Below are 26,197 nucleotides of genomic sequence, written 5' to 3' on the forward strand. Positions count from 1 at the left end.
GAAGTAGTGCCTCACTGTTGTTTAATTTGCACGTCTCTACTCATTAGCTGGGGTGGGCATGCCATTCTTTGGCCATTTATATTTCTTCTGTAAGCTTGCCTGCTTCTCTATTGAACTGCTCATTATTTCTGCATTGGCTTTACATCTTCTGGATCATCTTGACCATCTTATGATTTCTGGGGTTTAGGAGCCAAGTGAGAAGAAGGTGCCTCTGGACATGTCATTGTTCCTCAAACTCCAGAAGCGGGTCACAGAGCTGGAGCAGGAGAAGCAGGTGATGCAGGATGAGCTGGACCGCAAGGAGGAGCAGATGCTCCGCAGCAAGGCAAAGGTATGCAGTGCTACCGCACCCCAGGGCCATGCGCAAACTGAGCGCTGAGCCTGGGACTTAGGTGCAGTTCTGCAGTCTCTTCTTTAATGGAAACTCAGCCCAGAAGTACTTTATCCGAGCAGCATTTGGTTCACGTAGTGAGGGCTAAACTCTCCCCACTATTTTCTGCAGAGCAAGGAAATATTCTGAGTAAAAATGTGACAATTAAAGTAAAACTACTTATTTATAAAGTTTTTAACTTTATATTTTCCCTAGGAAGAAGAAAGACCACAAATTAGAGGTGCAGAACTGGAATATGAGTCACTCAAGGTAATGGGAAGCTTCTGCCCAAGGCTTTGAATATCTTGTTTTGGCAAGGAACCTGCTCAGAGTTTCTCTTTTTCTCAGAGAACATCCTTAAGGGCACCTGAGGTTCTAGCTTCACCCTTATTCAGGCATTACTTCTAGCCTCATGTTGTTTCTTTTTGTAGATTCTATTTCATATAAGCTAGAGTTCAGTCTAAGCAGAAACAGGAGTAATAGCTGCCGTTTGAGGTGATAGAAGGTAGTAAAGGACATTGATTCTAGCGCCAGACTGCCTGGGTTCAAATGCTAGATCTGCCACCATATGGCTGTGTGCAAGTTATGTATCTTTTCTGTGCCTCAGTTTTCTCATCTATAAAATGGGGAAGATGATACTATTTATCTTATCGGACCGTTATGAGGATTATATAAAGTGATCCATGTAAACTGCTTAGAATAGTGCCCAGCACGTAGTAAGTACCCAGCAAATGTTGGCTGCTGTCATTATCCTCATCATTTTTAAATGCCTGTACTTTACATATTAGCTATAATTATTACTATAATCCTGCAAGTAAGTATTTTAGTTCCCATTTTACAGATAAGGAAATTGAGGTTAAGAGATATAAGTAACTTCCTAAGATCACCCCATTAGAAACTGACAGGAACAGGATTTGAATATACGTATCTTTGGCTCCAAAGTCTGTGCTCTAACTACCAAACCCCACTGAAACTATGTATTTATAGAGAAGGATAGCTAGGTATTAGTTTGCTAGGTATTAGAATAGAAATGTATTCTAACTTATTTTTTAGAAACTGTTGGGAGGAGGAAGATGAAGGTGGAGAATTGTCTCCTTAATGGTTGAAGGCAATGTCTATCTAGCAGGTACTGTGGTCCCAGAGCAGTTGAACATGGGAAGGGCTCTGATTAGGAAGGAACAGGAGTTCCCGAAATACAAAGCATCTTGGGTAACCCAAGAGCTGAGGTATAAAACAAACAAGAGTCCATTCCTTCATACAGAGTAGGTTGTGGGCGCCTGGCTGGCTCAGTTGGTAAAGCATGTGATTCTTGATCTTAGGATCATAAGTTCAAGCCCCATGGCGGGCAGAGAGTTTACTTTAAAAAATAAAAATATAAATAAAAATAAAATCAGGGTAGGTTGTTCTTCACTAGGCTTCTTTCTTTGCTTTCCAGAATCAGAGCCATTTGAGCCGTGTGAAGTTTGAGCTGTCAGGCTATCAGCTATCAAGGCACCCCCAGCTTTAAAAGTTTTCTAGGTTATTAATTAAATTATTAGTCTTAAATTTATCTTTCTCAGACATTTTCTGCTTGTGTTTATTTTTTACTGTTTTCTCCTTTTGCAAACTGTAGTATAGAATAGCTAGAAAACTATAGTGAGGTTTATGATTATAACCAAAGCTAAGAATTAGAAAAGCCACAACATAGCATAAGGAAACTCATTATTTTAAAGCCTTTATGTGTATTTGAGAATTCCTAGGGTCTCCCTAAACTGTCATGAGGATTTCTGTATTATTTTTTTTTTTCAGTACTAATACTTAAAGTCTAGTTCTGATATATTATTTCCTAATAGCGTGATGTGGAACATAATTTACATTAATAGGACCCTGTCCTCTGTGGATTTGCCACTTCCCATGGTCCAGAACTGCTGATTACTGCTTCCTCTTATTTATTTATTTATTTATAAGGATTTTATTTATTTGATGGAGAGAGAGTGTACAAGCAGGGGGAGCGGCAAAGGGAGAAGGAGAAGCAGGCTCCCCCGCAGAGCAGGGAGCCTGATGTGGGTCTCGATCCCACGACCCTAGCATCATGACCTGAGCCGAAGGCAGTCACTTAACCAACTGAGCCACCCAGGCGCCCCTACTGCTTCCTTTTGAGGCTGTGTGGCATTGGTATAGAGAATGCCTGTCCTTCACCCTACCCAACCCACAGTTCCTTTATCAACCCCTTCCCTTGAAGATAGTTAGAACTCTTCCACTGACATTTGATAAACACTTGACTAATAATACCTCATATTTACTTTACAGTTTGGAAAGTTTTTCCTACACCTTATCTTATTTAGTCATTGTCACAACTTCTGAGATAAGTTATTTCCTTTTTAAAGATTATTAAACTGAGGCTTAGAACAGTTAAGAGATTTACTATCAGGTGGTAGAGTCTGATCTTGAATCTAGGTCTCCACACAGAAGGAAACTTTCTAAACACCCTAGGTTCCTATGATCATTTGTTTGAAAATTTATTTTTACCAAAAAAAAAAAAAAAAGGCACTATTTGAAAATACTCTGAAGAGCCCTTTTACCCTTTCTGAATTATAACATGAATAAATCTATTGCTCCTTCAATGAAAGTACTACTTGCGTAGTATTTATGTTTGCACTGAAAGAAAAGAGTGGCAGCGAAGAGTCATCTCTATTATCCTCTCTGTTTCCTTTAGTACCCTTTGTCTAGAGGACCAACTCATGCCATGGGTCATACAAGACCAGCATCAGATGGGATGGGATGGCACAGGCCAACAGAATGGGAGTAGGACTGTCATCTCCAGCTCTTTTCCATCTGCCTGCCTCACACAAAAATGGACAAATAAAGACATTCTTTGTAGTATGTTAAAAATGAAGCCCAGATAAAAAGGGGAAAAAAAGAAGCCCAAATCACAAAGTTGCCGAGTACTAGCTCAGCATTTCTCAAAATGTGGTCCCTGGGCCAGCAGCATCAACATCACCTGGTAACTTATTGGAAATGCACATTTGTAGGCCTCATACCAGGCCTTTTGAATCAGAAACTCTGGGGGTTGGGCCACGCAATCTGCCCTCCAGGTGATTCTGATGCACTTTAAAGTTTGGGAAACACTGCATCAGCGCTTAGTGTCCAAGTGAAGACATTCATGTTTTCTGTTGCAGAAAGGAGCAATACGAATCCGATCACTAGTTGGTGGGAGACTGGGGATAGGAAGGATCATTCATTTTCACATAAGAATAGATTAATTCATGGAAGAAAGGGTTATATATTCTTATACTAGAAAAAAAAAAGACTCTAAATAGTTCTGCTATAAACTGTTAAGAGGTCCTATGGTGTTCTAAACCCAAGGTGGCTGCTCTGGAAGAAACAATAAAATATTTTATCTTTTATACATAGAAATATCTCACTTCCACTCTTATAAGGCCTGTGTAATGTGCTAAAAACAAGGCAGCATGGTGCTTTACTGTTTCTCAGCCAGTTTCCCGAGACATCTGTATTTTCGCGTCAGAACGCTCCCATTGCCCCTGTTTGAGCAGAGTATGCAGAGGGCAGTGTTAACTAGTGACAGGAGGATGGCTGGTAGTATGTGGAAATGTGGAAGGGGTAGAAGATGAGTATGGCCATCTGGATGGCACAAGGAGCCCATCCTTTCCTCCCACCTCCCAAGACTCCTGCCAGCAACTTCATAAGCCTGTCATACACATGTCAAAGTAATTTGGAAAATACACTGTTTGTCATCATCAAAACACTAAATGGAATTTTATTAGTTTAAATGATATGGTAATTTTTTAATTCAAAGTTAAAAGCCTAAGATTTCAATGTTCTTTCCATTCTGTTTTACAAAGGAAATAAGAGGATGCTACTCAAGATTTCAGGGTTCTGCTCATCTGAACCATTCACTGGAAATCACCTGACCAGCTGAACCCTCATACTTGCCCCTGTATTTACCTGCAAACAAAACCTGGGCTTCTGAGGACTAGGCTAAACTCATCCCTTGGGACTCAGCAATCTCTCCAGGCCTATGAACTCACCCTAGGCAGGCCCGGAATAAATGTGACTCTGGAATTTGGGTTGATGAAGCAAACTACCGTTCACCTTGCTCAACTCCACTTGATGTCAGCTTTCTTAGTTTGTGGAACAGAGTTCCCAGTACAGCCTGGAAAGCTGTTCACTAGGGTAGCTCTGACGATCTTTTCCAGAAGAACTCTACCATCTTGGGGGAACATGAGTATTCCAGTGTAAAGTTGAGGATAACAGCAGTGAACTATTCTTTGTCTCTTCATACAGCGTCAGGAGCTGGAATCAGAAAACAAAAAACTGAAAAATGAGCTAAATGAGCTACGCAAGGCCCTTAGTGAGAAAAGTGCCCCAGAGGTGACGGCTCCAGGTGCACCAGCCTATCGTGTCCTCATGGAGCAGCTGACCTCTGTGAGTGAGGAGCTTGATGTCCGTAAGGAGGAAGTCCTCATCTTGAGGTCTCAGCTGGTGAGCCAGAAGGAGGCCATCCAACCTAAGGTAAGCACGAGCAAGTGACTAAAGTGGGTGTCTGGGGACTGGACTCTTTCTTTCTATCCTTTCCCTGCAATTTATAATGAAGCAAACATGAGCATTTTTAGTCTAATTAGCATTTAGTCCAAAGGATATTATCATTTTTTAAAAAAATCTCAACGTTGCTTTAAAACTGTCTCAAGTGCCAATTAAAGTGAGCAAAAAATAAATGAAATCCCAAATGATCTTCTGAGTGTCATTTCTCACTCATGAGCAAAGAGCTTTTAAAATTAATCTTTAAGTAGTAATCTGGTCATGATAAATTTTCATCAAAAGTAAAATTCAGGGCTCCTGGCCGGCTCAGTCAGAAGAGCATGTGATTCTTGATCTTGGGTTCGTGAGTTCAAGCCCCACGTTGGGTGTGTAGATTACTTAAATGAATAAATCAAATAAATAAACTTAAAAAAAAGTAAAATTCTGTTGAGTACAAAAATCCATAAATTTTCTTGCTGTGGGAAAGCATTAAATATGACTTTAAAATTATTTGTTGGTAATAGCCCATTTAACTGTAAAGAGAACACTTAAAAGGGTTAGAAATGAGATCAGCGAGTAGAAGTTCCATGGAGATGATTTCTGCTCACTTCAGGGAGTTCTCTCTAATGGGGGAGCTGTCCCAACTGGGGAGGGGCTGTGTGTGGTGATTCAATAGAAGGGACCCATGCCAGAGGTTAGAGATGGCCCTCCAAAGTCCTTCCTGCCCTCAGGTTATTTGGGACCCGATGCTGTCATGTGTTGGTAAAAAATGGGCCTTTTTGTCATTTGCCATCAGAGGGACTCTGGGTAATCATTTTAAAACCTGGCCTGTGTCCCTGCCCATGTTCATGCAGCAAACAAAGTGTTATCAAGAATTAGACAATCAATTATTCCAGCTGCATGACATACCATATAAAAAATGACTATGATATCTAATGAACTGGAAGATCTGAGAGTACTTCTCTTAGATATAGTAGTTCTGCATGTGGTTAAAGTACTGAAACTGGCACGTAACATTTGGATTTGAGAACGGCAACTCATATCTGAGATCAACACTGATCCAGAAAATACCAAATTCTGTGAAAATAAGATATTGGCGACTAATCTTGGGAGGGGAAAAAAATCCCAGGAATAAGTAGAGTTATATAAAGAAATGGGCTTTCTTATTTTAAAACAAATCACAAACCCATTCAGTCTGAAATGAGAAGATTCTGGAACGGGAATCTCTCCTTTGGCCTGGCCCTATATGTCTCTCCTTCCCCAAGGCTGTCTCTGTTTGGTTCCCATGACTACTGCTGTGGTTAGGCCTTGAGATAGAAGACTCTCTGTGCATACTGGCTGGAGCAGAGTCCAAAATTATGATTCTTTTCTCTGTTTCCCTTGTGACAAAGTGGTATTCTCACAGGAAACTTGAGTTAAAGTTAAGGGAAAAGAAAAGAAAAATGAACCAAGGGGCATAAAAACAATCCAGCTAAAAGAGCACATAGTTCTGGTATCACATGCTCTCAGCATGGTAGCACCCAGCTCACAGCTGCTCTCTAGCCACTAAAATGGGCTGGTCCTGTCTCACCAACGCCCCTGCTCTCCAACTCTCAGCCTACACATGGCAGCAGCTTGCTCTTTGCTAAGAAAAATGCCCATGACACTGATTGAGACCTTTCAAACACATGGCTGTCTGTCCCACTCAGTTTCCGGTCCGGGAGACTCATCATTTCACAACTTCTTTGCAGGGCAATAGTGAGTGACACCCAGGGAGGTAGGTGATAATCCAGCCCAGCCAATCTAGTTCATCTGCTCTGCCTCTGTGAGTATTCTGGAAGGCGTCACTTGGACAAATGACATCCTATCAGAGCTTTACTGTAACTCTCACAGACCTAGGATAAGAATTTCACCCATATACATTAACAGGAGGGTCATTTTCTCACATACTCACAAATTAGAAAAACCAAAACAACTCGAAAAGAATTTCAAGCACTTATTCCTGAAATTTAAGAATTATCACATAAATATATATATTAATGTTCACCTTATGCTGGTTCTATGAATACTAATTTTGGGGTTTTTACAGTTAGCTTTTCTCTGTTATGATGGGGCTCATTGATGGGATTTATTTGTGGAACTAGGGTTTATTGTTTTCTCCATTTATTTTTTGTGCTTCCTGACTTGTGATTTTCAGGATGACAAGGTAATTATAAATTTTTTAAAAAATTTTAGTAAATACTTCTGTTTAATCCTAAATTTTAGTTTATAAGTATTTCCCCAATATATATAGTCGATGCTTCTAGCCACCAAGTCTATTTTGATATTTACAAATTAATTTCCTTTTGAGCCCTCTCTTTGTCAGTGGAAAAATAATGGATGTAGCAGGCTCCAGTCTGGATCACAGGGAGGTCTCCATGACTTCTAATTCAGAGTCAGTTCTCTCACCCACTATAGTAGTTATGGTAGGCCATCCACAAGCATGGGGGCCCGGGATGGGAGTCCCTTAACTTGGAGCACACCCAGAAGCACAGGCTGTCCCACACTCTTGTCTAGCAGCTGTGGATTTGTTGGCCAACGGCGAGAAGGAGCCTCAGGAGTAGAGCACACCCTTCCTGGGAAGGGTAGGATTTTCCTACATGGTGCAACCCTTTCTACACTTCTGGTCACTGGCTTGGGGGAGACAAACTTTGAGCAGTGAGTTAGGAATTTCCTAACGCTGGTGGTCCAAGTCTGATCCCGTGCCCAACCACCACTTCTTAGCTAAGGTAGGCCAGATGAGGGAAGGACTGGCTGCTTATTGTCAGGAAAGCAGCATATCAAGAAGCTCATCTTTCCTTTAGATTAGTTAATAGGATCAAGTTACCTAATTTACTACAAGTTCAAAAGTACATCATGTAGGTCTTCAGATATCAGAGAATACATACAGCATTATGTAATATAGGGGTTGGGTCTTTGAGAGTTACTACTTAAAAGTTAAAAATCTGAGTATGAAAAAAAAAAAAATCTAAGTATGGCCCTTTGTAGAATAGAAAAATTTTCTGTCTTTCAGGGAAAGAGAAAAAAATTTTCTATGAAAGATATACTAAAATATATAGAAATCATAGCTAAAGAAATGCTCCATGTGGTGTTTATGGGAAAAATTTTTTAAATTCAGTAAAATATAAGCTCTTGTTAATAGCTCTTATCAGCTTATATTTGGTCTTCTCTGAGGATGCATTTATAAGCTCACAAGGAGAAAAGTGGGATTTTTTTTTTTAAGTATGTTTCTTATCAAGAACTGGTCTTGAACTTATCTCAGAACTGCTCTCTAAGATCATGTTTTTTAAAGTGTATTTTATTAAGTCCACTTCATTGTGAGACCTGCCTTTGGAGCAAACATTGACTAACAGATCAGACATATACTATTGAGACAAATAGAATGGGCCCTTGGGTTCTAAAATGTATTATTCTCTAGAGGCTATGGAGCAGTAGTTCTTAGTCTGTTCTTGCCCTGGTTTAGGAGAGACAGAGAGTAGCTGACTAGAAGCAAGATTTGGAAATTACATTGGTTGTCAGACAGATTAGACCAAAAAGGAAAAATAAAAAAGGAAGTAAAAATGTTAGCAGAGAAGTGCTTTTTATACAAAATCATTAGTAATGCTGACCTGCCAGAAGCTTATGTACCATGCTATAATGTAACAGGGGGAGAAAGAACTGAATAACAGCAGATGGTAGATATTTACAAGGAGCTAAATCCTTCCCGTTTATATATATCTAAATGTGTGAGAAAAAACTTCTAATTTTGCTAAAGCATATCATCTACGTTTTTTGTACTGAGTTTTTAATGGAAAAAATGAGCTTTATGTCAAACTTTACAGTGTTTTACTGGGGCATTTGTTTTATTATAACTAGATGGGAAGTAGTAGAAAGAATAGCTTTTGTTCTCTGTTCATTCAGTAGTTGCTTGGTGTTTTTACCCGGTTATTGTTCTAATGCTTTATGCATACTTGGAAATATATCTATAGTTTTATATATAAAGTATATATACATATATATAAAAATATATATACAGCCTTTGAAGTATATATATTATAACATAGCATTAGAGCAATTATCAGGCAAGGACACCAAGAAGCTACTTAATGGAATATATATATATGTATATATATGTTCCATTTCACATTATGTAAAACACACACTGCCCATCAGTGATTTTATTTACAGGACAGTGGTACTCTAGACTCTCACCACCCTTGTAGTGGAGCAGTAAGGATTTTCAAGAGAGGGACTGAAGATGTCTCTTTCTCTTAACTCCCTATGCCTGCCCCTCCCCTGTAGTTGCACGGGGCTGGGCTGGTGCTCTGATGGGACAGAAGTGTGGTAGAACACGTAAACCCCCTGTTTTGGAGGAAAGAAAAATGTTGTCTGTGGTCCAGAGTTTTTGAATTGACTGTTAATGTGGAAATGTGTCATTTTCCTCTTCAGAACACAATGACAGATTCCACAATACTTTTGGAAGATGTACAAAAAATGAAAGATAAAGGTGAAATAGCCCAAGCATACATTGGTTTGAAAGAAACGAACAGGTAAGTCCATTCTCTTTTTATTCATTTTAGTTTAATCATAATCCTGTGTATCTTTAGTCTTCAAGCCAGCCTCTTGTACAGTAAGTCAAAGTGTTTATGTATTGCTTTATCAGGTATCAGCTGACCTTCAGAGGGAATTCAAGGTTTCTAATATATTCCCAGTTAAAATCTCATTTTTAATACAAGGTATTGATGAGAGGTGTCAAGGGTAATGTTCTTTATATCAAGGGATTATATTTTAGGGTCTCAGCCTTGAGAAGAAAACAGTTGCTCACTGTTGGACTGTCTAGGGTAGTCACTTTCATTTTTTGTTCAGGATAGTTGATTATTTATGAATCCCTATTTGTAGGGACAATTTTAGCTTTCAGTAATGAAATTTAGTGTGGAAAGAAGTAATGAAGTATCTGGAATCACCTCACTGTTGGCCATATCATTCTACAAGGGCACCATGACTTCTAGGATGGGACCCTGTTAGATCAAGTATTTGTCACAATCCCTAAGGTGTGCTGAGAAAATCCTAACTCTAGTTTTATCCTATTTGTTGTAAACACAAGTGAAGTTACAGACGGCCCTTAGCTCAGTCACTGTACGCCGAAGAGCTTCAGGTAGGCTGACTGAGGGTGCAGGATTGGCACAGCCACTAAGTGATGGAACTTTATCGAAGACTTTCCCTGTAGCTGAGATTATCACCAAGTGAAGGCTCATCTCTGGAATGCCTTCAGCCTTCCTAATGCCCCACTTCCCAACTGAGCCTCCGTGCCTTTGGGCTCTGAACTTACAGGCTACATGCTTAAGAAAACTTGGCCAATCATGGTCACAGAGAAAGACAGTTCTGGGAATTTGTGTCGTTCGTGTGCAGTCTAAGTCTCCTGATGTGTAGTATCAGGATTGGTGTACAGAAATACTTTACAAACTAAAGAATATTGCCATGCAGCATGTAAGGTACTTATTATCTTGTTTTATGGGTGAGAATGGAGAATGCTTAAAAAGTATTTGATTAACCTTAGATTTTATTTTATTTTATTTTATTTTATTTTTTTAAGATTTTATTTATTTGAGAGAGAGAGAGAGTGAGATAGAGAGAGCCCAAGAGGGGGTAGGGTCAGAGGGAGAAGCAGACTCCCTGCTGAGCAGGGAGCCCGATGTGGGACTCAATCCCGGGACTCCGGGATCATGACCTGAGCCCAAGGCAGTCGCTTAACCAACTGAGCCACCCAGGCGCCCTAAACTTAAATTTTAATTTATGATATAAATTATAAGCGTATCTTCTATCTAAGAGGGTGTTAGTATAGAAAGAGCTATATTACCCTGTCCTTCCAACCACTCTGAATGAATCACCAGATATCTATCGCGTGCCTGTTTTCATGCTCAGCCCTATGTCACACACTGGGAATGTAGCAGTAAGGAAGGTAAATGCAGTTCTTACTTTCACAGAGTTTGTAGACTGTTGGGGAGACAACCAAGGCAATTTGGACTTCACTCCAGTGACAGTCAAAGTTGTTGAAATGTTTTAAGTAGGAGAATGATATGATATTGGAATTTTAGAAAGCTAGCCCTGGCTTTTATGTTAGAGAATAGATTATAGTAGAACAAGGTTGAAGGCATAAAGAGCAGTTAGGAAGCTATTACTGTAATTGAATGACTGATTACAGTGACTTGACTTGGTTGGTGGCAGTTGAGATTGAGAGAAATGGGACACTTTGAAAGATAGATAAGATCCATAAGATGAGATCAGTAAGCCTGGTGGCTTGGATGTGTGGGTGAGGGATAGAGAATCATAGAGGGTGGCTCTCATGTGTCTGACTACTTGGTTGGATGTGGTAATGCCGTTTCATGATCCTGGGTCTGCGGTGTGGGGAAGCACAGAGTGGAGATGACCGGTAGATTTATAAATAATGAATTTGAGGAGCTAGGAAGACATCCAAGGAGAGAAATCCATTAGGCCATTGAACATCTAGATCTGGAATAGGAGAGGAATGTGGGCTGAGATATAAATTTTGAAGTCATCAGTGTATAATAATACAATTGAGACCATAAAAATAGATCAACTTTCCAGGGGGAGATGGTAAATAGAACATTCTCTGGAATGTGCTTTCTGTACACATCATATTAACAAAAGTCTAATAGGAAGAGTAAAAACCTGGGCTCTGGAGTCAGATAGCCCTGAGCTCTCCTACTTGCCAGTGTGTAACCTCTAAAGTATCTTTTTTTTTTTTTTTTTTTTTTAAGATTTTATTTATTTATTTGAGACAGAGAGAATGAGAGAGAGAGAGAGAGCACATGAGAGGGGGGAGGGTCAGAGGGAGAAGCAGACTCCCTGCCGAGCAGGGAGCCCGATGCGGGACTCGATCCCGGGACTCCAGGATCATGACCTGAGCCGAAGGCAGTCGCTTAACCAACTGAGCCACCCAGGCGCCCCTAACCTCTAAAGTATCTTATTTCTAAACCTCTGTGTCTTCCTCTGCAGTGTGGCAAATGATACACAGTAGGTTACTAGGAGAACTAAATGAAATAATACATGTGGAAGGTTGTAGAACAGTGTCTGATGGCAGATACTCAAAAATATTTTTATACCCCAGGTAAAAAAACCTGTAATCAACTTTGTCATTATTTATTATTTATACATACTTTTTTTTTTTTTTAAGAGAGAGCACACATGGGAGAGTGAGAGCGAGTCAGGTAGGGGGAAGGGGCAGAGAGAGAGAGAGAATCTTAAGCAGGCTCCATGCCCAGCACGGAGCATGGAGCCTGACACGGGGCTCGATCTCATGATGCTGAGATCATGACCTGAGCTGAAATCAAGAGTCAGGCACTCAACCGACTGAGCCACCCAGGTGCTCCTATACATACTTTTAATAAAATGTGTCACATCTTTAATACTAAAGCAGGGGCGCCTGTGTGGCTCAGTTGGTTAAGCGTCTGCCTTCGGCTCAGGTCATGATTCCAGGGTCCTGGGATCGAGCCCTTTTCGGGCTCCCTGCTCAGTGGGGAGCCTGCTTCTCTCTCTCCCTTACTTGTGCTCTCCTCTCTAGCATGCTATCTCTCTCCCTCTCAAACAAATAAATAAATAATCTTAAAAAATTATATAAAAGCAGTTTCCCCAGATCTTAACATTAATTTTCGACGCAAAAAATCTTTTTTAACAGTTGTATCATAAAAGCTGAGAACTTTGGATATATTCTTAATTATGTTACTCCTATAAGAATTTCTTAAGACAATTTTAAAAATAGGAAAGTGGATTTTATTAAGCAAAAACAAGTTTCTACTCATAAGACTTAAAACTTAATTTTGACATGGATTGTGAAGGTTGCCACATGAAGACAATAGCTGAAGTTTTCATCCTATATGTGACTGTCATGGTTGATCTCGGTCTCTCATATAACATGTGACGCATAAGATCACTCTGCTAGCTGAATGAAATGTTAAAAAACAGAACCTCTTTCTCACCTTTTCAGTCATTTCTTATTCTGCAGAAAAAGTAGCTCTAGCTCCTTAATTATTGTTTTACTTTCTACCCATTGACATGTGATGTTACATGTTACCCATTTTTTAAAAAAATTAACCAAAAGTAATTTTTGTGATAATGTCTTAAAGCCATCTGTAATTAATAAAAACAATCTTATTGACTTAATGAAATATTGGAAATACCGTGTGCTGCTCTTGACCATCATCATCTCATGACCATCCTGTGTCCCTTTGTGTTTTGCAATGTTGTTCCTTTTGCGTGGAAGATCACCTGCTATGGATTGCCATGAGTTGAATGAGGATGGAGAGCTGTGGCTGGTTTATGAAGGGTTAAAACAAGCCAACAGGTTATATTTGTCTCCTCAAAATGGAATGTTATTAATTTGTTGTTTTTCTTACTAACAGTGGCCTTCTGACTTTAACTTCTATGTTTCTTACGCATTAATTGTCTTCCTGGGTGAGTTTCAGTAAAACTTAGAACATTCAGCCAAACACCTTCTTTAAAAACTTTCTCCACCAAGGGATGCAATTAAAGCTGAAACGGATTGATAGTGAATATAAGAGTTGCTGCCTATGAGTGAAGGATCTTCCCTTCACTCACTAAAATTTCTGAATATCTCACTAGGAGTTGGAAAAAAAACTTTCAACTAGAGCTCAAACTACAGTGGGAGAGTTTAATACCTATTACTTAGTGGTTTCTTGTTTGGAATAATGACCAGTCTAAAGGGTATGAACACCTGTGGCAGTGAGACTGCATTCTTATATACAGTACCATGCGGCCTAACAGCAGTGTTGAGTGCCTGATTTGGCATTCTGTGTGATTATTGTGAAATCCAATGTGTGAAACCACAAATCAAGAGGGTCTCCTGCACTGCTTTGCTGCAGTTCAAAATAATTACCCGAACTCAACACGTTAAATGTGTTTAGGGGAAAGCAAATAAAATTAGAACAGCAACAGCTTTCTAACACAGACGCTCATCTGCTCTCAGGATATTTGTATCTTTAAAATCGCATAAAAATACGTTAGTGATTAAATTTTAAAAATACTTAACTGTTTAAGGGGCTCCTGCTTATCCTGCTTTGTTTGTTCTAATCACAAGCCATTGTCATTAACTTTGTGGCGTTATTGGTTCACACTCCTGAAATTTTATAATCGCTAAAATATTTTTAGTCTGCTGTTAACTGTTTGCTTGCAATGACGTCAGTAACTTTTGCCCAGCAGTTGATACCAAAGGGAATTAGGATGAAAGAACGTCTTTCCTTTCTTCATGTTAGTTAATTCCTCACCATAACTTTATGTTTGGAAGGGGGTAAATATAGAAGTGGGGATCCATGGTGAAGAGAGGATGCCGTTTCTCCCTGGTATTCTCACGGCTGGTGCCCTGGTTTGCTTATAGGCACGGCTGACTTGTGTGCTTGCTGAGAGAAGCCGTACCACTTCGTTCGTCCTATTAACATCTATGTTCTAAAACTGCATTGTGTTAGGATTCTGTTATTGATATGGAAGTTTATGGGGGAGAGAGAAAATGACAAATTTAAAATACATGTGTGTGAAATTTCAGAATGATCTGTCTGGATTTGGGTAAATCTGTATATATTTCAGAGTCCCACTCGAGCCTTTCTGTCCTCCAGAGATAAGAGTAGAAAGTAGAAATGGGACCCTGGTCATACCCTCTGCCTGAAATTAGTAACACTGAAATTCTTAAAGGCATATTTAATTAGATTGGGAGTTTGTAATCTTGCCCTCTACAGTGCAGAGTTCTTCTGTGACACAGGTACTGTCTTTGCCAACGTAAATGCTAGGTTGTAAACGTTGTAAGCCAGATTAAAGGTATGTCTTTTAATTGATTATTCTAGTCATCATTTCTTTTTTTCTTAAAGATTTTTATTTATTTATTGAGAGAGAGAGAGAATGATAGAGAGCATGAGAGGGAGGAGGGTCAGAGGGAGAAGCAGACTCCCCGCTGAGCAGGGAGCCCGATGCCGGATCCGATCCCGGGACTCCAGGATCATGACCTGAGCCGAAGGCAGTCGCTTAACCAACTGAGCCACCCAGGCGCCCACTAGTCATCATTTCTTATACACTTTTCAAAAGAGCCTAAACTTTCCTATCTCTTAGGGCCTTCGAGAATGGTATATTTGTAGCATGGTCCATAATTCAGAAAGATACAATTGTGAGAGCGCTTCACTTCTTTCCATTGCTGGCCCTTGCTTGAGCTTCTTGACTTTAATGAAGTCCGAAATTACACAAACACTAAAAATTCCCCACTTTTCCTGCCCTTGCGAGTGAGCCTAAAGCCTCACGCCCAGCAAGCAGAGACTCGGGTGACATCTCCCTTTCCCACCCCTGTGGCTTCTCCTCAGGCTCCTGGAATCCCAGCTGCAGTCACAGAAGAGGAGCCACGAGAACGAGGCAGAAGCCCTTCGCGGGGAGATCCAGAGCCTGAAGGAGGAGAACAACCGGCAGCAGCAGCTGCTGGCCCAGAACCTGCAGCTGCCCCCGGAAGCCCGCATCGAGGCCAGCCTGCAGCATGAGATCACCAGGCTGACCAACGAAAACTTGGTAAGGGGAGCTGCCGGGTCCACACATCCCTCCGCGGGCAGTGCCTGGCCCTGCAGGACCGTCCTGGTTTCTTTTTGATCAAACACATCTGTTTGGGCTGGGAAAAACTCCCTGCCTGACACTTGATACCAACCTTCTTCTCTAGCAGAGACAGAGTGAGGAAGATGTGACTATGTGGGTAGAAACGAAAAAGGCACGTGCCCAGGTTGTGTTTCTGACAGAAGGCTTCTGGCACGTCTGGGAGGGCCCGGGAGATCTCCCCCGACTGTGTGCTGGGCTTTTGATATCCTTGAGAACTCAGGTGACCTGCTGCCTCCACTTTTAGCTGCAGATTCTCTGCCATTTCAAGGAGGTTTGTTCTGTGGTTGTCACAATGGAGACTCGAGACAGGCTTTGTTGACCTTTGATCCCCGGGCAGCCACCAAGGCTGGTCCTGCCTCCATCACTAGCAGAAAGGCAGGGGTTGCAGTTATGCTCAGGGAAGGTGGTTGGCAGAACCAAACGGGGGCTCTTGCTTGACGTTGGCTGGAGCTCCCAGGTCAGGGTGGAGGGACATTAGGAGTTAAGTTTATACATTTTTGGTTCTAACAAAAGCACAATGAATGAGGAGATTTTTTCCCCTTGTCAGATTCTGAATGCTGGCAGGGAGTTCAAGCTATTTCTTAATTCCTTTTTTTCTTTCTTTCTTTTACAGGAAATGTTTTCTAAAATATTTCTGTCGCAAAATAACGTTTATTACAGATTTGTAAATCTACTTAAGTTTGATAAATATACTTACTAAATTAAAAGTCATTAAAAAGTTATAATTCCACATACCTATATAAAATCTATATTGTAGTGTCAGCCTGGTTTTGAGAAAAGCTATTTAGAACTGGTAGTGAGTTGTCTTTTTTCTTTTTAATTCAGGGTTTTAATGACCTTTAATAAAATAGTTTGGATTTTCTGTGAAGATTTAACAGTCTGAATTATTATAATTAACTCCATTAGTGATCACTTACAGATAGTTTTCTAGTGTCATCTATTCAACCACCTTTTGTATTAATTAGATGCAAAACCCAAAAGTTTTTTTTCACTCTCTGTCGCTCTGAAGGCAGCTTGCTACGTGGGGCTCTATTGTGGGAATGGGAGAAGCATGTGAGGGCAAGTGTTGGACTCTTTTCAAAGTGACTGAAATATCACTGATTTGTGGGGGGAAATGTTTTGAATCATGGAATATTTTTGAAATTTTTTTATTACTCTCAAGTATATTATTGCTTAAATTAAACTAACAGTGCTTTAATGCCTAAGAATTGATAAATATACTGAATTATAACAATTGATCAGTGTATAAATTCTGTGCTTACAAACGATTGTTTCAAAATACAAGGCGAAACTGTGAAATTGAGATGCTTCTGGATGGCAAATTCCCAATTGTTTCACTAAGTCGATTAATCATTTCTTTTGCAACCTTGTCTGCAGTATTAATTTTCTTGGCAGTTTTTCATAGCTATACAAAAGTAAATTAAGCTCTCAAATTCTATGGGGTAGAGTCTAGTTAATGAGTTTCTCTGAGTTTTAGAAGACCCTCTGCAGGTCAGCTGCTTCCCGTACCTCACCAACTACTAAATCTGGAGAATGGTTTCAAATTTAAGTATAGGGAATAATGCACTTTTCAAAACCATTATATAGTTTCTCAGTCTTAATTGTGCATTTCTTTAGGAAACACTTGAGCAGAATAATAAAGCCCGATGGACCCATGCTTAGTGTTCTTGGAAACTCTACCCTGCATAACCCACTTACCCACCTACTTCCCAACACAAACACGAAGATGGGCTTTCTTCCTCCACCTGTGAACATGCTCCACAGGCCTCCCCCATGCTGCGTTGAGGGAGGGAAGACACACAGCTTCTCACCAGCCTTGCCAATTTCAGGCAAGAGTGCCAACGTTGCCATGATTTTCACTTCCATTTTATTTGCCTTTCTCACCCTTGTCACTGCTGCTAGCTGCAGGAAAAAAAAAAAGTACAGCAACTTGTGAGCAGGTCTGAGGAGTGAAATACCAGCTTTATCTGAGGACTATGGGCCACTGCTCTGTTTAACCTGCTGAGTGATGGAGCCTGAGCCACAGCCCATTGCCTCTGAGCACGTGAACATTTATGTTATGTGTGTGTCTATATAAAATTAGGATCCTCTGTCTTGGAAAGATCGGAAGGCAGTGGCAGATGACAAGTCAGCCTTTTGAGTACATATACTGTCATTATTTGTGTTGTAAAATATTTTTAAATCGATTTTGCTGAGAGGTCACATTTCCCCCTCAGAGACACAGAGAAAAACAAATATCCGTTGTGCCTGTTTTTTCAGTATTTTGAGGAATTATATGCAGATGACCCTAAGAAGTATCAGTCATATCGGATTTCACTTTACAAACGGATGATTGTATGTAAACTCAGAGTGCATGTCTGTTGTCTCCCTCGCTACTTGTAGCCTCTGTTACTGAAGAGCACTCTGCTGCCCGCCCCCCTCAGGAATCTCCTCAGAAACTTTCACGAGACCTATTTCTCCCACAGCTGTCTGTAGCCCGTGGTGTCACCTCTCAGTGTCCTGCATCCCTTGTCACGTTGGGTTTGTTATTAACGCTAGGCTTACAGTGTGATGGAAGCGAAATGTGATTGGAAAGATAAAGTAAAATCCCAGAAGCACAACTGAACACTTGGAAACGTTAGCACCTGTTCCCTTTGGATCAGTGGTCTAGTATCTAACTCTGTGCTGTCTGAACTGGAAAGTGAATTGACTATTTGTGCTTGTAAATGTTTCCTTCAGCACAACCTGAATAAAACCACACATAGATAGCACTGACTGACTTCTCTCCTAAGCTTCGAGCCTGCTGTTACCCACTTTCTTCTTACTTATTGATCTCTTTTTTTTTGTTTTAAAGATTTTATTTCTTTATTTTACAGAGAGAGAGAGACAGTGAGAGCAGGAACACAAGCAGGGGGAGTGGGAGAGGGAGAAACAGGCTTCCCGCAGAGCAGGGAGCCCAATGCGGGGCTCGATCCCAGGACCCTGGGATCATGACCTGAGCCAAAGGCAGACGCTTAACGACTGAGCCACCCAGGCACCCCTACTTTTTGATCTCTTAACATTGCCTGTGGTTCGAGAATTCTTGATTAAATAGACAGTCATCACAGACTTTTTTACCCTGTCCCCTTGAATGTATTGGGTTTTTTTTTCTTTTTTTGCATATATAGCATTTGGAATTGCCCCCTTTTTCCTCTATAAGCAAAATTATGTCCCCTGTAAAATGTTATGGGTGTGTTATGCTACCTGCCACTAGGACGTAGGTCAGCAGATCACTCTTTATCCTTTCTCTGTGGTTAGTTTTTCAAGTTACCTTTTAATTCCCCAAACTTCTTAAGTTACAGGACAAAAGTTAGCATCTCCGAAGGGTGGGTCTCACACACGGGTGTCAGTCAGAAGCCCCGAGCTCATTTCAGCCATCCCTAAAATTGTGTCCCCACAGAACTTTTTGAGCATCTGTCAAAATTTATTTTGCCTCTCCCGCCTTGAGAGAAAGCATTCCACTGAAAAAGCAGTACATTTTACGAGCATTTAATTGTTTTACCCACATGGAGTCCTGCTGGAAAAGACTCCCCAGTGAGCCTGCTCTCCATCACGCTGTAAAGGATTTACTGCAGTGTGTATTTTAACATTTGGCTTTTCCTGTAGCTGCGTTTCCATGCCTGCCAATTTTCGCCAGGTGGAGGCTCCACCAGCGAGCTTTTCTGGAGCTTTTATGTAAAACTAACAGTGTTGCGCCTGTGATTTTGTGTCTGCTTTTCCTCTGTGCATTTTAGAAGGCCCATTTTGATCTTTCTATTATATTTCTCATTTTAATCTTTAGGATTTGATGGAACAGCTTGAAAAACAAGATAAGACTGTTCGGAAACTCAAAAAACAACTGAAAGTATTTGCCAAAAAAATTGGTGAACTAGAAGGTATTTCAACATGCTTTTATAACCGTTGCCGAATCTTGATTTTTGTATTGCTACACCAGTGGTCTAACAGGTTTGCATGCGGATATTATGATGATAACAAAAATGACTTTCAGCAAACCTGACCTCTGTGGAGTGGAAGTTTCCATTGCTAAGTAGGGAAAAATGTTCCTTGCGAAGAGAGAGAATTCACTCAACAAACATCTAATGACTATCTTCTATGTGCTATACACTGTGCTTGGTAGTATAACATGGAGGTTAAGCACATGGATTCTGGAGCCAAGCTTCTTGGCTTCAACTCCCAGCTCTTCTATTAGTCATTTGATATTGGGCAAGTTATTGAACCTCTCTATGCCTCAGTTTCCCCACCTGTTAAATGGGAGTGATCAATGTTAAAGGTGTCTACCTGACAGTTTATAAGGATGAAATGAATTAATGTGTGTAATGTATTTAGTGTATTTCCTGACACATAGTAGATGCTATATACAACTTAACTGTTATTATACTTACAGTTAGTATTAGGGATACTATGATCAGTAAGACAAAGTCTGTGTCCTCAAAGAATCTAATGGAGGAAAAAAAAATATGAATGATTATAAAGAAATAAGATTTTTTTAACATTTCATGATTTATATATGATGATGGGGAAAACACCTTGAAAAATGATCAAATATCAATTGTTATTATATGCAAATGAATCATGTCTTTTGGATTAGTGTGTTTGTTCCTTCACTAAGTATTTACCTAGGTACCAGGGGTATAGCAGTGAATGGAGATAAAGCCAACTTTTAAGCTTATTCCAACAATGTTCTCATTGTTCAAGAGACTTAGAGACCCTCTTTGGAATTGCCTTCAAACCAGTGCAGTTTTGACCAAAAATGATACTGTGCAGTCTGACTACCCAGCTATTCTCTCAATGTCATTCAGCGTAATTTGGAATGTTCAGAAGAGTCTACCATGTTAACTCTGTGTGGTTTTCATTCTTCCAACATGCCAGGTCTGTCATAACTGTCCTTTCTGTTTGGTCTTCCTACTTCTCTTGGTCAAGTCCTGCTCATCCTTTGGGACCAGAGTCATATGTCACATTCTCAAGAGCAGCCTCTCCTGATCACCCAGGCAGGCTTGATGCCTCTGGCCTCTGGGTACCACAATGGCTCACATTTTTTGTGGTTTTCACTGTCATGTTTTTAGCAATTTTTCTGTTTGAATCACTGGCTTCCTCAATGGACATGAGCTCCCTGAGCATAGGGACCACCTCTTGTTTCCCCTTGTTTTCATAGCACCCAGTAGCACCTAGCATAGTGACTGATCTATCATAAATGTTTGTTGAATGAATAAGTAAGTTCCAAAAATATTTAGAATGGCAACATAGTTGCTTACTTTGAATAGGATAGTACAAATGCTGAAATATTTGGATGTACATCCAAAAAATTGGATGTACAAATGCTGAAATATTTGTTTAGAAATCAGACAGGTTACTTTGCAGTCATAATTTATTTATAAACCTTTAGCATTACACGACTCATATATTACACTAAAATTTTGAACCTCCAAATCACACACACAGACTATAATGTCTATCAACAAAACTTAAAAAATCTTTATTCAGAGAACGTTTCTGCACTTAACTCTGCTTTAATTATATCATGAGATGATAATTAGACAAGAGTGCCTGAAAGAACAGATTTTAAGGATATTAACTAGTAGATTTTTTTTAACTTTTAATTTCTTTGCTATACATTAGTAAAATTTGGTGAAAAGCAAAGCTACTTATTATTAGCTTATTAGCTACTTATAAGTTTTTACTCAGCTTTCTTTAATATGTATATTTTAATTGAGAGAGGTTACGATATTTCAAGATGTCAGCGATTTTAAGCCATTATCAATCAGAAATCAGTCTCATCAGTTAAACTATCTTGCTGGCTATGTTCTCAAACCTGTAAGTAGCATTTGAGAAGGCACTGCACAGATTAAACAAAAAGACACTGTATTCTTAAGAAAAGTTATATCTCAAGTTAAATGATATATAGCTAAGGAATAAAATGAGATAGATGTATGTGACTTGGGCTCGTGCTGAGTCCTCCTCCCCCAAATTAGAGACTAAAGGTAACAAGCTCTTCTAACACTTTTCTCTTCCTATTTCCGTATCCTCCTTTATTCAGAAAATACAGGGAACTTTCTACAATAAAGCACCTTTTAAAAACTAAAAGTTTTCTTATATTTTTCTCTAAATATAACATACTTACATTCTTCTGGTTTAAAATAGCAAGAGTCATGCCTCCTCCTATGGGCTACCCTTAATTAAGGAGACTTTTTTAGAAGCCAGTGAAGCCTTTTTTTAAAACGCCAACATACATCATTTTTAGCAGAAGTTATAAAGCCGAAATGGAGAGTGTTTCAAAATTTGATCGCTTTGTGCTATATTTTAACCCAGGAGTGGGTGTTGCTTCTCAACTCTCAAAGAGTCAGGAAATTTAGACCTAAAAGAATTCTAGAAATCAGTTAATTCTTTCGTGGGAGTAAAAAACGGAGGCCCAGGAACCGTCAGTGACTGCCCAGGCCTCAGACAGGGAGTAGCCAAACTGGAACCAGAGCCCACGCCTTCAGGGACAACTGACTTCTCTCCTTTGTGTCCTAGTTTCCAATGAAAATTCTCGACTTACAGGAATTTATTCAACTATCTCTATTAAACCTGAAATCAAGATCTTTCTGGTTCCAAAGTGAGGAAAAATAAGTTTTTAAAAAGTTGTCCAATTTCCTTTCCTTTTCTAGGACAAAAAGGTTCAGGAATAGTTTCCCCTCACGTATAAAGAATCCAGAAAATGAAAATAGGGATGGCTTCAGGTTTTTCTAGAAGAAAGCCTGTATTAGACAGAATATTGGACCAAATGACTCCCAAGGTCTTATGAGTCTTTGAAAACTGGGATGTGGTCCTGGCTTCTTTCTTTCAGGCGTTATATTTTCCTCATGCTGACATTTTATTTTTTGTTTCTTTTTTTTTTAATTTTATTTTATTATGTTATGTTAATCACCATACATTACATCATTAGTTTTTGATGTAGTGTTCCATGATTCTTTGTTTGCGTATAACACCCAGTGCTCCATTCAGTACGTGCCCTCTTTAATATCCATGACCAGGCTAACCCATCCCCCTACCCTCCTCCCCTCTAGAACCCTCAGTTTGTTTCTCAGAGTCCATAGTCTCTCATGGTTCATCTCCCCCTCCGATTTCCCCCCTTCATTTTTCCCTTCCTACTATCTTCTTCTTTTTATTTTTATTTTTTACATATCATGTATTATTTGTTTCAGAGATACAGGTCTGTGATTCAACAGTCTTACACAATTCACAGCGTTCACCATAGCACATACCCTCCCCATTGTCTATCACCCAGTCACCCCATCCCTCCCACCCCACCCCACCAGTCCAGCAACCCTCAGTTTGTTTCCTGAGATTAACAATTCCTCATATCAGTGAGATCATATGATACATGTCTTTCTCTGATTGACTTATTTCGCTCGGCATAATACCCTCCAGTTCCATCCACACTGTTGCAAATGGCAAGATTTCATTCCTTTTGATGGCTGCATAATATTCCATTATATATACACACCACATCTCCTTTATCTATTCATCTGTTGATGGACATCTTGGCTCTTTCCATAGTTTGGCTATTGTGGACATTGCTGCTATAAACATCAGGGTGCTCGCACCCCTTCGGATCCCTACATTTGTATCTTTGGAGTAAATACCCAGTAGTGCAATTGCTAGATCGTATGGTAGCTCTATTTTCAACTTTTTGAGGAACCTCCATACTGTTTTCCAGAGTGGCTGCACCAGCTTGCATTCCCACCAACAGTGTAGGGAGGTTCCCCTTTCTCCACATCCCCGGCAACATCTGCCGTTTCCTGACTTGTTAATTTTAGCCATTCTGACTGGTGTGAGGTGGTATCTCATTGAGGTTTTGATTTGGATTTCCCTGATGCCGAGCGATGTTGAGCACTTTTTCATGTGTCTGTTGGCCATTTGGATGTCTTCTTTGGGAAAATGTCTGTTCGTGTCTTCTGCCCATTTCTTGATTGGATCATTTGTTCTTTGGGTGTTGAGCTTGATAAGTTCTTTCTAGATTTTGGATACTAGCCCTTTATCTGATATGTCATTTGCCAATATCTTCTCCCATTCTGTCGGTTGTCTTTTGGTTTTGTTGACTGTTTCTTTTGCTGTGCAAAAGCTTTTTATCTTGATGAAGTCCCAATAGTTCATTTTTGCCTTTGCTTCCCTTGCCTTTGGCAATGTTTCTAGGAAGAAGTTGCTGCGGCTGAGGTCGAAGAGGTGGCTGCCTGTGTTCTCCTTTAGGATTTTGATGGATTCCTGTCTCACATTTAGGTCTTTCAACCATTTTGAGTCTATTTTTGTGTGTGGTGTAAGGAAATGGTCCAGTTTCATTCTTCTGCATGTGGCTCTCCAGTTTTCCCAACACCATTTGTTGAAGAGACTGTCTTTTTTCCATTGGACATTCTTTCCTGCTTTGTCGAAGATTAGTTGACCATAGAGTTGAGGGTCCATTTCTGGGCTCTCTATTCTGTTCCATTGATCTATGTGTCTGCTTTTGTGCCAGTACCATACTGTCTTGATTACAGCTTTGTAATGGAGCTTGAAGTCTGGAATTGTGATGCCACCGGCTTTGCTTTTTTTTTTCAACATTCCTCTGGCTATTCGGGGTCTTTCCTGGTTCCATACAAATTTTAGGATTATTTGTTCCGTTTCTTTGAAAACAGTTGATGGTATTTTGATAGGGATTGCATTGAATGTGTAGATTGCTCTAGGTAGGATTGACATCTTCACAATATTTGTTCTTCCAATCCATGAGCATGGAACCTTTTTCCATTTCTTGGTGTCTTCCTCAATTTCTTTCATGAGTATTTTATAGTTTTCTGAGTACAGATCCTTTGCCTCTTCGGTTAGATTTATTCCTAGGTATCTTATGGTTTTGGGTGCAATTGTAAATGGGATCAACTCCTTAATTTCTCTTTCTTCTGTGTTGTTGTTGGTGTATAGGAATGCCACTGCTTTCTGTGCATTGATTTTATATCCTGCCACTTTACTGAATTCCTGTGTGAGTTCTAGCAGTTTTGGGGTGGAGTCTTTTGGGTTTTCCACATAAAGTATCATATCATCTGCAAAGGGTGTGAGTTTGACTGCTTCTTTGCCAATTCTGATGCCTTTTATTTCTTTTTGTTGTCTGATTGCTGTGGCTAGGATTTCTAATACTATGTTGAATAGCAGTGGTGATAGTGGACATCCCTGCTGTGTTCCTGACCTTAGGGGGAAAGCTCTCAGTTTTTCCCCATTGAGAATGATATTCGCTGTGGGTTTTTCATAGACGGCTTTTATGATACTGAGGTATGTACCCTCTATCCCTATACTCTGAAGAGTTTTGATCAAGAAAGGATGCTGTACTTTGTCAAATGCTTTTTCTGCATCTATTGAGAGGATCATATGGTTCTTGTTCTTTCTTTTATTAATGTATTGTATCACATTGATTAATTTGCAGTTGTTGAACCAGTCTTGCAGCCCAGGGATATATCCTACTTGGTCGTGGTGAAGAATTCTTTTAATGTACTGTTTGATCCTATTGGCTAATATTTTGGTGAGAATTTTTGCATCCATGTTCATCAGGGATATTGGTCTGTAATTCTCCTTTTTGATGGGGTCTTTGTCTGGTTTGGGGATCAAGGTAATGGTGGCCTCATAAAACGAGTTTGGAAGTTTTCCTTCCATTTCTATTTTTTTGAACAGTTTCAGAAGAATAGGTATTAATTCTTCTTGAAATGTTTGGTAGAATTCCCCTGGGAAGCCATCTGGCCCTGGGCTTTTGTTTGTTGGGAGATTTTTGATCACTGCTTCAATTTCCTTAGTGGTTGTAGGTCTGTTCAGGTTTTCTATTTCTTCCTGGTTCAGTTTTGGTAGTTGATACATCTCTACCATGCTCCATTACAAGAATGCATCCATTTCTTCCAGATTATCTAATTTGCTGGCATATATTTGCTCATAATATGTTCTTATAATTGTTTATATTTCTTTGGTGTTGGTTGTGATCTCTCCTCTTTCATTCATGATTTTATTTATTTGTGTCATTTCTCTTTTCTTTTTGATAAGTCTGGCCAGGGGTTTATCAATCTTGTTAATTCTTTCAAAGAACCAGCTCCTTGTTTCATTGATCTGTTTTGTTGTTCTTTTGGTTTCTATTTCATTGATTTCTGCTCTGATCTTTATTATTTCTCTTCTCCTGCTGGATTTAGGCTTTATTTGCTGTTCTTTCTCCAACTCCTTTAGGTGTAGCGTTAGGTTGTGTATTTGAGACCTTTCTTGTTTCTTGAGAAAGGCTTGTATTGCTATATACTTTCCTCTTAGGACTGCCTTTGCTGCATCCCAAAGATTTTGAACAGTTGTGTTTTCATTTTCATTTGTTTCCATGAATTTTTAAAATTCTTCTTTAACTTCGTGGTTGACCCATTCATTCTTTAGTAGGATGCTCTTTAGCCTCCATGTATTTGAGTTCTTTCCAACTTTCCTCTTGTGATTGAGTTCTAGTTTCAAAGCGTTGTGGTCTGAAAATATGCAGGGAATGATCCCAGTCTTTTGGTACTGGTTGAGACCTGATTTGTGACTTAGGATGTGATCTATTCTGGAGAATGTTCCATGGGCACTAGAGAAGAATGTGTATTCTGTTGCTTTGGGATGGAATGTTCTGAATATATCTGT

The 26,197-nt window shown here is 39.8% G+C and overlaps 1 protein-coding gene across 5 annotated transcripts in view; it reads left to right on the forward strand.

The window, feature by feature from the left end:
- MYO5A (myosin VA) overlaps window positions 1–26,197 on the forward strand; it is a 196,112-nt gene that overhangs the window by 145,895 nt on the left and 24,020 nt on the right. For 2 of the 5 annotated variants that reach the window (XM_078079330.1, XM_078079331.1), the window contains exons 26-33: window positions 188–331; window positions 587–640; window positions 4,655–4,882; window positions 9,335–9,435; window positions 13,167–13,247; window positions 15,265–15,463; window positions 17,804–17,878; window positions 19,344–19,437. In XM_078079330.1, coding sequence (XP_077935456.1) covers window positions 188–331; window positions 587–640; window positions 4,655–4,882; window positions 9,335–9,435; window positions 13,167–13,247; window positions 15,265–15,463; window positions 17,804–17,878; window positions 19,344–19,437 — 976 coding nt within the window. The remainder of the gene's footprint in view (window positions 1–187; window positions 332–586; window positions 641–4,654; window positions 4,883–9,334; window positions 9,436–13,166; window positions 13,248–15,264; window positions 15,464–17,803; window positions 17,879–19,343; window positions 19,438–26,197) is intronic. The other 3 variants (XM_078079332.1, XM_078079333.1, XM_078079334.1) reach the window with 3 other exon arrangements.

Source organism: Halichoerus grypus, chromosome 8 (genome assembly GCF_964656455.1).
Source record: "Halichoerus grypus chromosome 8, mHalGry1.hap1.1, whole genome shotgun sequence".
Taxonomy (NCBI): Eukaryota; Metazoa; Chordata; class Mammalia; order Carnivora; family Phocidae; genus Halichoerus; species Halichoerus grypus.